The 11,958-nt window shown below is 56.9% G+C and overlaps 1 protein-coding gene across 1 annotated transcript in view; it reads right to left on the minus strand.

The window, feature by feature from the left end:
• Nucleotides 1-11,738, minus strand: part of LOC102559537 (zinc finger protein 850) — a 40,715-nt gene extending 28,977 nt beyond the window's left edge. The window contains 6 exon segments of the mRNA XM_059721285.1: nucleotides 1,785-3,356; nucleotides 3,846-4,030; nucleotides 7,565-7,681; nucleotides 9,965-10,091; nucleotides 10,568-10,740; nucleotides 11,563-11,738. Of these exon segments, the coding sequence (XP_059577268.1) occupies nucleotides 1,785-3,356; nucleotides 3,846-4,030; nucleotides 7,565-7,681; nucleotides 9,965-10,091; nucleotides 10,568-10,740; nucleotides 11,563-11,638 (2,250 nt within the window). The 5' untranslated portion in view covers nucleotides 11,639-11,738.
• Nucleotides 11,739-11,958: the final 220 nt, after the last annotated feature.

Consider the following 11,958-nt stretch of genomic DNA (forward strand, 5'->3'; position numbering starts at 1 on the left):
TTCTTTATCAGCGATTTGGACGACAGGATGAAAAGCAACCTGTTCAAATTTGCTGATGATACCAAAATTTGGGGTGAGGTGGGCACGTTAGCATGGAGGGAAAGACTGCAGAAAGACCTGATAGGTTGCAGGGGTGGGCTAACAAAAACAGGATGCGTTTCAGTACGGACAAGTGCAGGGTGCTGCACGTGGGCAGTAGTAACCGGCAACGCACTTATAAGATGGGAAACTCCCTTCTTGAGAGCACGGAGGCAGAAAGGGATCTTGGAGTCATCACTGATTCCAAGATGAAAATGGGCCGACAGCGTGAGGTCATGGTCGGCAGGGCTAACCGGACCCTATCGTGCATCCACAGGTGCATCTCAAGTAGGGCCAAGGAGGTGATCCTCCCCCTCTACGCGACACTGGTCAGGCCACAGCTGGAGTACTGTGTCCAGTTCTGGGCACCCCACTTCAAGACGGATGTGGACAGCATGGAGAGGGTCCAGAGGAGGCCACCCACATGACCTGGGGACAGCAGGGCAGACCCTACAATGAGAGGCTATGGGACCTGAACCTGTTCAGCCTTCACAAGAGAAGGCTGAGGGGGGACCTGGTGACCGTCTATAAACTCACTAGGGGGCACCAGAAGGGTTTGGGGGGGACCTTGTTTCCCCTAGCACCCCCCGGCATAACAAGGAATAACGGCCACAAGTTGTTGGAGAGTAGGTTTAGATTAGACATCCGCAGGAACTACTTCACAGTCAGGGCAGCTAGGATCTGGAACCGACTTCCACGGGAAGTGGTGCTGGCTCCTACCCTGGGGGTCTTTAAGAGGAAGCTCAATGCCTACCTGGCTGGGGTCATTTGAGCCGTTTTCTTCCTGCCCAGGCAGGGGGTCGGACCTGACGATCTGCAAGGTCCCTTCCGACCCGACTTTTGTGATTCTAGGATCTGCAGGGTACACCTCCTTTACCCTTATAATTGCATTTCACAGCTCTTGAGAGGAAACAGAGACCAACCACAGGGGTATCATGTTAAGTTGTGGGGCTTGATAACCAAGGAACCTGCTACAGAGAATATCGTGGTGGAAAGGAGGGCAGGGGTGCAGCTGGCACCTGGTGGTGCTAAGTTCTGATGAGGGGCTGAGCAGCAGAACCGGCTGAACTGGGCCCATGGGGTGGCAGTAGTAGTTTCTTGCAGACCACGATGGCCACGTGCAGGCCTGGGAGAGGGGTGATGCGGTGGGGAGCAAAGGTTTGGTCAGAGTGGAAAGCAGGGAATCCTTCCCCAGGAATATATGTTCTCCTTCCTGCAACTCTACAGCCTCAGCACAAGAACCCTGGGGCCAGCAGGGACGTCAGAGTGGGAGTCTGCCAAACACAGTCCCTGGGTGTCATACGGAGCCAGCTGTCTTGGGGAAGGCACCTATGGTGAAGACGCTTCTTCTCCCTCTGGGAGCACTGGCTGTTTTAGAAAATGATGGGGATGGCACAGGCTCCAAGGCTGATGCAAGGATCATCTCACAGATCCCCCAGGATCCGTCCTGGCCTCCGCCTGAGGTGTTTCCTTATAACCCTTCACCTGCATCAAGCCTGGGAGACCAGCCTTTGTGTCCATTTGGTTTTCTAGCGGCCTAGAAAGGCTGAATGAAGGGTGAACTGTTGGTGCTGCCCACCAGCATGAGACTGCTTCCTTGTATGAAAACACCAGTGGGTGCAGAGCCCGGTATATAGACCCAAACCCTTCCTGTATTGCTGGCAGAATCATGGACGCCCCTGGATAGGGATGCACTGGTGCTGAACCAGTTGGAAGGAGTGGAGAAAGCACTTCCCGCACTCCGAGCATAGATGTGGTTTCTTCCCTGTGTGGATGAGCTGGTGTCGGGACAGGTGGGAGGACTGGGTGAAGCTCTTCCCACACTCTGAGCAGTGATGTGGCTTCTCTCCTGTGTGTATCTGCTGGTGGTGGACCAAGGCGGAAGATACGGTCAAGCTCTTCCCAAATTTGGAGCACAGATATGGCTTTTGCCTCATGTGGATAAGTTGGTGATGAGTCCGGCTGGAGGAGTGAGTGAAGCTCTTCCCACACTCTGAGCACTGATATGGCTTCTCCCCTGTGTGGATACGCTGGTGCTGAGCCAGGTTGAAGGAGTAAGTGAAGCTCTTGGCACATACTGAGCACTGATGTGGCTTCTCCCCTGTGTGGACAAGCTGGTGCTGAGCCAAGGTGGAGGACTGAGTGAAACTCTTCCCACACTCTGAGCACTGATGGGGCTTCTCCCCTGTGTGGATACGCTGGTGCTGGGCCAGGCTGGAGGACTGAGAGAAGCTCTTCCCACACTCTGAGCACTGATGTGGCTTCTGCCCTGTGTGGATTCGCTGGTGCCGGGCTAGGCTGTAGGACTGAGTGAAGTTCTTCCCACACTCTGAGCACTGATGCAGCTTCTGCGTGTGGATTCGCTGGTGCTGATCTAGGCTGCGGGAGTTTGCAAAGCTCTTTCCACGCTCCGAGCACTGATGTGGCTTCTCCCCTGTGTGGATACGCTGGTGCCTCGCTAGGCTGCAGGACTGAGTGAAGCTCTTTCCACACTTTGAGCACTGATGGGGCTTCTCCCCTGTGTGGATACGCTGATGCTGGGCCAGGTGGGAGGACTGAGTGAAGCTCTTTCCACACTTTGAGCACTGATGTGGCTTCTCCCCGGTGTGGATTCGCTGGTGTTGAGCCAGGTTGAAGTAGTAAGTGAAGCTCTTCCCACACTCCGAGCAGTGATGTGGCTTCTCCCCTGTGTGGATACGCTGGTGCTGAGCCAGACTAGAGGACTGACTGAATGTCTTCCCACACTGCAAACATTGATGTGGCTTCTCCCCTGTGTGGATACGCTGGTGTTGAGCCAGGCTGGAGGAGAGTGTGAAGCTCTTTCCACACTTTGAGCACTGATGTGGCTTTTCCCCTGTGTGTATTCGCTGGTGTTGAGCCAGGCTGGAGGAGTAAGTGAAGCTCTTCCCGCACTCTGAGCAGTGATATGGCTTCTCCCCCGTGTGGATTCGGTGGTGCTGAGCCAGGCCTGAGGAGTTAGCAAAGCTCTTCCCACACTCCAAGCACTGATGGGGCTTCTCCCCTGTGTGGATACGCTGGTGCCGAGCCAGCTGGGAGAAGTAAGTGAAGCTCTTCCCACACTCTGAGCACTGAAGTGGCTTCTCTCTTGTGTGCATGCACTGGTGACTCGCCAGGTTGAATAGCTGCCTGAATCTCTTCCCACACTTGGTGCAGTGGTGCCGCACACACTCATGCTGGGACAGGTCTTGCAAGCAGATGAAGTCCTTCCTGCACTCAGTGCAGTGGTGTGTCTTCCTCCCTCGGGGGATGCACCGGTCCTGAGACAGGGAGAAAAAATGGGTGAAGCTCTTGCCACTCGTGACACAGCTGTGCCTGATGCTTTGCCCTCTGCACATGTAGGTGCTTCATGAGGTCTGTGGTGCACACAAAGCTCTTCCCGCATTTGGTGAAGCAGTGGGGTAGCTTTCCAGAATGGGTCTTGCAATGAGCAACCTGGGCAGAGGCAGGTGAAGGTCTTCCTACACTTGGTGCATACATGGGACTTCTCCCCAGATGGACAGCTAAAGGTTTTCCTGACTTTTAGGCAGGGGTGAGTTCTGCCCCTGTGCTGGGCAGTGAGCTCCTGCTTCCCTCTGTTGGCCTCCCCACTGCCTTCGCTTGAATGCAGTGCATATTTCCAATGGCTCTTTAGGTCTCTCAGCTCTTCCCTGAACCCAGGGAACCTGCACCACAATTTCTTCCCCACGTCCAGGGCTCTTTCTAGGTTCTGCCCCTTCTCCACCCTCACACCCAACTGGAGATGGTACCTGGTTCATCGCTACATTCTCCTTCTGCTTTTGGGGCCTCCCCTGACTCTCGTGCCATGGCTCCTTCTCAGGTCTCAGGAAGTCCTTCTCAACCAAACTCCTTGGGGATGTCTGTGCTGGCTCCAGGTCTACAGACCCTTCCACAGGAGGCTGCTCCTCAGCTCTGCTCAGCAGGCAGGCACCTCCTGCGTGGGGAAGAGAAACTCCGGATTAGTCCCTACACTGCTGGCAAAGGGTAAACACTGCTATTCCTTCTACTAGGATGGGCCTCAGAGCAGGCGTGGACCTTGGCATTGTGTTCCTTTAGGAAAACAAGATTTTCCTGCCAAAACCCCAAGTGCTGGGGGTGAGGGAGCAGCAGGCCCTTTGGCTCGGCTAATATTCCCTACTTGGTGTAGTTCAGACCCCGACTCTGAAGAGTTTCTGGCCCACCTGTCCTTACCATCACCTCAGGCCCTGCTGGGACAAAAACAAGTGGAACTTGTGCCTTAGGGCACATGCTCTAAGGTGCTGAATCTCAGGCTTTGTGACACTCAAGGCCTCAGAGAGGAAACATGAAGGGGGCAATTCTGGTGCAAGCCATGGGGGATTCACTTCCTGCCACAACCTGAAATCTTGTGACTCCCACCCATGCCATGGCGCCATTTCATGCAGCCTGAGACCAGAATGAAACTCTTCCTGGGTTCCAGGTCAACCTGACCAGAAGCAGCCAGGGACAGCCTCAGCTTCTTTCTTGTGCAGCAGGAATGGCTACAAAGAACTTCTGTATACCATGCTGATTTCAATGGGGGACTACAGATCCCATCAGACCCTGGGAGAGGGTGGCTAGCTTGGGCTGCTGAATGAACTCTTATATTGCTTTGTGACGATGGCAACTTAAGTTTGTGGTTGCACACATAAACTAGATCTGGGCTGAAAATCAAGACAACAAACCTGACTGTCCCCTAACATGTGTCGTTAGAAGGAGAAGAAGGGAACAGTTGCTTGTTTCCACACTGTTCAATCTGAGAGAGTGGGAACAACACCTGCCTGCACACATTACAGCAGGCGTGCGCAAAATATGGTCCGTGGGCCGCATATGGCCCATGAAGGGGGTTGTCCAGCAAGCACCAGTGCATGCAGCCCTGACCCCATGCCAACTCCAGGCTCGTCTGTCCGGGCTGAGCAGTAGCAGCATGGGAGGAAAACTACTGCTCAGCACGGGGCAAAAGTGGCTCCTACGGTCACCAGTGCTTCCAGGTCTAGCAGCACTTCCCTAAGTCTCCACCACATCACTGCCACCTCTGAGCTGCCCACAGGGGCAGCAGTGGCAGCACAAGGCAGACAGGACAGCCTTGCACAGGCTCTGGGCGGATGCACCAGGAAGCACTGGCAGCAGGACGGGCCATTTTTACTCCATGCTGAGCAGCAGTTTCTCTCCTGTGCCGCCACTGCTGAGCCTGGGACCCAGCACCGGCTCCAGGCTTGCCCCTCCAGGCTAAGCAGTAGCTGTGCAAGAAGAAACTGCTGCTCTTGGGGGGAGGGGGTGGGGGGGTAAATTAGCTCCTGTCCCTCGCCGCTGCCAGGCAGTTTTTGGTGCATCCTGTGTGGCAGGGGTGACAGTGCAGAGCAGCTGCACGGCAGCCCAGAGGCAGTGGGGACCAATTGTGGCAGCCCATGGAAGCTAGATGCGAGACAACCACCAAGACAGCAAACCTGTCTGTCTCCTAATATGTGCCATTAGAAGAAGAAGGGAACAGCAGTTGCTTGTTTCAGCATTGTTCAACTTCAGAGAGTGGGAACAACACCTGCCTGCACACATTGCATCGCGGTGAGCAATATACAGCCTGTGGGTGGCATCCCACCCACGGAGGGGCTTTGTCCAGCCTGCGGCGGGTTCCTTGGCATGGCTCCACAGCAGGGATGCCTTCCCAGGTAGTCCGGGTGGTGGCAGCTTCTTCTGGCTGCCGCCAGCTGAGCCACCGTGGCAGGTACCAGTGCGCGCAGCCCTGATCCCATGTGCTCTACGCCAGCTCCGGGCTCGCCTCTCTGAGCTGAGCAGTGACCATGTGGGAGAGAAACTGCTTCTCAGTGTGGGACAAAAGCAACCTCTCCTGCTGCCAGCGCTTCCAGGTATAGCCACCCAGAACCCATGCAGGGCTGCCCTGAGTCTCCACCGTGTCACTGCCATCTCTAACCTCCTCGGTGGGGTAGAAGTGGCAGCCCTGCATGGACTCTGGGAGGATGCACCAGGAAGCACTGGCAGTGGGAGGGGAAGGGACCGCTGTTACTCCACGCTGAGCAGCAGTTTCTCTCCCCTGCCACCACTGCTAGGCCTGGGGCCCAGCACCAGCTCTAGGCTCACCCCTCCAGGTGGAGCAGCTTCAGCACCAGCGGCAGCAGCTGCGCCAGGAAGAAGCTGTCACTTGTTGCAGAGAAAAATTGACTCCTCCTCCTCGCTGACACACCAGGCAGTTTTTAGTGCGGCTGCCCGGAGCCTGCGCTGCCCTGCGGGTCTGTCACTGCCGCCTGTGGGCTGACCTGCGCAGCAGCAGTGACGGTGCAAAGCAGCTGCAGGGCACCCCAGAGCTGGCAGTGACAAAGTTGCAGGCAGCTGCACCAAAGACTGCCTGGCAGTGATGAGGGGAAGGGGCCGCTTCCCACCCCCCACCCTGCAACGAGCAAGTTTCTGCCTGGCTGCTGCTGAGGCTGGAGGAGTGAGCCTGGAACTGGCACAGGGTGCATGGGGCTGGGACTGCAAAGCACTGCTCTCCACTGCTACTGTGGGGCTGGGGGCAGCAGGGGCGGCAGCTGGAAGGGGCTGCTTTACCCATGCTGCATACCCAGAGGGAGTTGAATGCATCAAGGCTAGGCAGAGCTGGCACAGGCCGCGCTGGGGCTGTGCACTGTTGACAGTGGCGGGGGGAGGCGCTGCAGGGCATATGGGCTCTGGGCTGTTGTGGGGTGGGGGTAGGGGCTGACCAGCTCATTTGGGCACATGAGGGGGCTCCCATGCACACCCCACATATCCTCAAACCCCTCCACACCATCCCCCTCGCAATCATACACACCAAAAACGCCACACCTTCCCACACCCTTCTCTACAATCCCCCACACTCACAACCACAAGCCCCTTTGGGAAGCCCCGTTCACTGCTACATGCACACACACACACACCCCACAGGCCACCACAAACCCCATACCTACCCACACATCCCCACAAACCACCCATACCACCCCACACATCCACACACACCCCATACCCACCCACCCATACTTTCTAGGGGTGCACTGATAGACATTTTGTGGGCTGATACCGATAGATGCTTTTTAAGGAGACATATCAGCCAATACCGATCTGATTTCATATACAGCTGCATCGAGCTGGTAAGTCTGTTGTGGTGGAAAGGAAGCAGGAGGGAAGTGGTGTGGGGGTGTGATCAACACCCCCTGCATGGTGAGGGCAGGAGTGGGGCTGGGGCATGCACTGCCCACCCAGCTGGGGTGGGGGACACAGCCTTGGCTTGTCCGGCGGATATAGTGGGGAAAGGGCAGCTCCCGCCACTGCGCACACCCCAGGAGGGCATGCAGGGGGCGGGGCATGACCCCTGGAATCACGGTCAGCACCCTGCAATGGCAGCACAGGGCAGGCCTGCGGCTTCCAGGTCCTGCACGCACTCTGGCTATGGAGCTGTACTGACAGTAGCATTGGGTGTGTGTGGGAAACACCCACAACTCACCTGGCAGCAGGTCCTCCCATCTTGAGATTTCCCCACGGTCCTCATCATCACAGACCCAGAGCTCCACCTGTCCTCGCTGGATGCTGCAGATTAAGTCAGGTGTGGGACCTCGATATCCTGTGTGGGCAGTGGTTAAAGAGCGTTTGTGACTGTGTATGGGACAGAATCCAACTGGGATTTGAGGAATGGATCCAGTGAACTCAAGGTGTCTACTAGGGCCTTGATGGACAAGAGAGGATGGGCATTTAAGATGAAAGAGAGGGCACTGCAGAGAGAAGCCTTCAAGAGATGACAGTCCTTATGGCCCAGGTGGATGAGGAATGGTCATAGGAAACAAAGCACCAACCACTCCTCACTCCAGGATTAAACTGGGAGTCGCCAGGGGCAGGTGTAGAGATGCAGTGATCTATGATGCACGGGGAACAGAAACAAAGCTTTCACTGTTTTCAAGGTACCAGAAAGAAGAGATATTGGACACACTTATGGATGGTCCCGCTCATCTTATCAGTGTAATTCCAGGAAAAGAAGTGAAAATGAGCTTAGTGAAGGGACTCGTGGCAGTGAAAAGTGTTAGACCCCGACTCCATGCTGCGCCCAACGACTCGGGAGACGACGATCCAATAGCTCACGGATCCAGTCGCTCATTAGCCAGAGCAAGCAGGGCGCAAACACCAGCACGCGCTGCTCACAACAGCTTTATTCAAAATGGAGACAGCTTCGGACAAGGGTCCAACAAACCGGGGACCTGCCCCAAACATCAGTTCTTACCACGTTTATACACCTTGGTTCATGCTCATTAAAATTCACTCCACCTCTGTCCCTCCCTTTGTCCCTCCCATATCGGCTCGCATCTCAAGCTCCGCCTCTGTTTACTGTTTACTTCATTAGCATGGAATCGCCTCTGCATTTAATTCATTTACATGCCTTTTCGCTCTAAGCGCACGTGTAAGGCCTTGAACTCGGCTTCTCCCAGTCACTTGTGGTTTCCTTGCTGATTTCGGCACTATCCCCAAGATCTTACATCTGCTTTATCTCCGAACAACAGCCGTTGGTCTGCATCCGGTTTCCTTTTACACAATACATCATATGCCCTGCACGCTATCCCAGTGTTAGAAAATTGCTTGCTTAAGCATTTGCAAAGTTACATTTAATATATCATTCTGCCTTGTGACCAACAGCTTTTGCTGAGACACAGATAAAATCTTTTATTCAGCTGCAAATCCAGTGCTCCCCAAGATTCAAATATTGTCACCCTAACAAAAAGCATCCATGACAAGTGGGTAAATATGAGACTTTTTTCTAGGAGAGAGAGTGATTTGTCATCACCAGGGACAGGAAAGGATGATCTCATAATAACTGTAGCTGCAACTGAGCAATCATCCCGTCCACTGGGAGGATCACCCCAGGAGGGGTGAGGAGCGCAGAGGTTGGCAAGTACTGCAGGCTTGAACACCAAGTTGCTGGGAGCTGAGGATATGGACAAAAGAAGGCAGAAAGAGACACGTTTCACAGCATGTGAAAGGCCGTGATCTAGAAATGGTCCATATGGTCTTTGCTGAGCTAGAGAAAACACTGAAGCACTTCCTTAAGGAGATCCTCTGGGGGAAGGGAGGGGAAAGAAAGCATCAGAAAAGCAAACTGACCTCTTAAAGGCTCAGTACCTCAACCCTGCGCACAAGCCAGTACAAGCCCCTGTATTAGAGATCCTCTGGGAATGAAAACTGGTTCTCACTAGGTCCTGCAGCTAGCCCACTTCTTGTCGTCACAATGATGGGCATCCGATCAGCAGAGGGATTTTAGGAAGAGCACAAGAAAACTTCTGAGAGGGGCAGAGGGAGCTTGAGAATCTCTGACCTACGGAGATGAAGATGTTAGAAGGGATGTGGACGGGAGCTTCCAGCGACCCCTTGGCAGACAAACCTGGCTTACATCTGTGTACACATGTCGCTAGAGGAGCAGTTGAGGAAATGCCTCTTCCCGTTGTAGCAGCAGAGGCTGATAGGACTTTCTGTTAACTTCTGCTGTGTCTGGAGAGAACACGCTAGGCCAGACAGGGAGGAAATCAGAATCCTCCCCCAGGGAACAGCTCTTAGTGCACAATGACCTGGAGATGGTGTGAACGTGCTGAGACAGCAAAAGGAGATCATGTTGCCAAGAAACTGCTGCATATGAAGAACCAGGAGTCACAAGAACGGGGAAGGCACAAGTGAAAGCAGCTGGATCAAATGAAGGAGATCTCAGTCTGAAATGTGAGGGAGACCTGATCACTGACAGGGCAGTGGGGAGGAAGGGGGTTTAAACCTCCAGCCAAAAGTTCATGAGGATGAGACTGTTGGAACAGGGAGGTGACTACAAAACCGTTCACATATCTCTAGGGGGAAGCAAGACCCAGAGCTTTACCCAGGGAAACGAGGGCTTGGTAATTCTTCAGCATCTGGTCCTGGTAAAGCACCTTGTCTTCATCGTCCAGCAGCTCCCACTCCTTCCGTGTGAAATACACCGCCACGTCCTCGAACACCTCCCGGAGCTGCAGGCACAAGCGTTGCACCATCAGTGTCTCCTGCGCCAGCTGCTCCCGGACCCCACAGCCCTGCCTGCAATCACGGGGTACTACCATGAATTGCAATCTTAGCCACGACAGGTAAGGGGACACAACTCCCCAGTCTTCAGCAGGCATGGGACGTGGATGCAGCCACGGATACAGGAGTTCAGGTGCTGGCTTTAGCCCAGATCATCGCAATCTATTTGCTCGGTTCTTTGAGGCAGCCTGGGCAGCACGTTTAGAGGACGGGAGCCCCAGATCCACACACTGTAACCCGGCCTGCCCGCGCCAGCACCCCTGGCATCTGCACGCGTGAGGGAGCTCCTGCTAATGTAGCTAGGGCTGCAGCCTTCGTGCTCTTCAGGTCTCTGCTCCCCAAATTCCTTACAGCACCCCGGGCTCCTCCTGCGCTCTGCCCCACCTGTACTCCCCACCACAAGTGAACCGGGTGCCCTGCTCACCTCCGAGCTCTCCTCCTGATTTGGAGGTCTGCCCTGCCCCTTCTGCACTTGGCCTGGCTCAGGGGTCAGGGAGCTCCTCTCCTCCAGGCTCCCTGCGCACGTCCTCTGCAGCTCCAGGATCACCGGCCCCTCCTCAGCAGGCTGCTGCTCAGCTCTCTGCAGGGCCCCAGCACCTGCACGTGGGAAGGGAGGGCACACGTGAGCCCTGGTGCTGCTGGCACGGGGAAAGCCCTGCGAGTCTCCTGCGCTGGCCTGGGACTGAGGAGACCGAGGCTTCAGTGCGTGGAAGAGGGGGAGAAGGAAGACTCAGAATCCTGCAGCTGTTGCTAATACACCTCCACAGGCATGAGGCTGGAGATGAGCCCTGGTAACTCTGTCCCAGCGTGGGGAGGTGATCGCAGCACCACGACAGAGCCTGCAGGGACATCGCTCCCGGGGAAAGCAGCTCGAGCAATGCTGGGGCCGTATCAGATCCACATGCTAAGGGCAGGGGCGGGGAAACGCAAGGTCGGTCTGCTCCTGGGCCATGAAACGATTGCAGGGGCACCAGGAGAACAAGCAGCGCTGATCCGTGGAGCACTGACCCCACCACCATGCTGTGGAAGGGAGATTTCTGCACCGAGGGACGGTGCTCACGCTGCTGGAGAGTGGAGACCCACCGCCCCTGCCCTGCCCCGGGGATCGAGCCTCGCCTGGGCCACCAGCCTGAGCAGCTTTCGTCTGCGGACAGCTGCCAGGTCTGCTCCGGGTCAGGGGAGTCTGCAGCAGCACACAGGCCTGGGCGAGCTGCGCCTCCATCAGCGAGAGGCGGCCGGGAGTCCCGTTGCCGTGGCACCGGCACCGGCCCAAACCAGACAGAGACGGGTCCGGGCCCGGGCGCTGCCCGCCCAGGTCCCGTCCGTCCCGGCCCCGCCCGCGCACGAAGCCCGCAGGCCGCGGGGCAGGATCGTGCCCCCCCCGCGCGGCGCGGACACGCGGCCCCCGCTGCACCTCACCTGGGCGCGGGGGGGGCGGGGGCCGCTGGCGGGGGGCGCGGGGGGGCCGGCCCGCGGGCCCCGGCGCCGTTTCCATGGCTCCGCACTGCTGCCCAGCCCGGGCGCGGGGCGGGCTGCTCCCGCCGGGGATGGCCGGGCCCGCGGCGCCCCGCGGCCGCGCGTGGGAGCCCCCCCCGCCCTGGGCCGAGACCAGCGGCGCCGCGGAGCCGGGTCTGGACACCGCCCCGCCCCGCGCTCAGCTGGGCCCGCAGCTCCCGCTTCCTGGCCGCTCGCCCCGCGTCACACGGGACGTCACCGCACGTCACGCCTGCCAGTCCTGCCGCCTGGCGCGTTAACCCCTTGCTGCCGGGCGGGAGCGTGCGGGGCTCCCCGCGTGTCCGCTGTGCAGGGGCAGGA

Source organism: Alligator mississippiensis, chromosome 2, assembly GCF_030867095.1.
Source record: "Alligator mississippiensis isolate rAllMis1 chromosome 2, rAllMis1, whole genome shotgun sequence".
NCBI lineage: Eukaryota > Metazoa > Chordata > Crocodylia > Alligatoridae > Alligator > Alligator mississippiensis.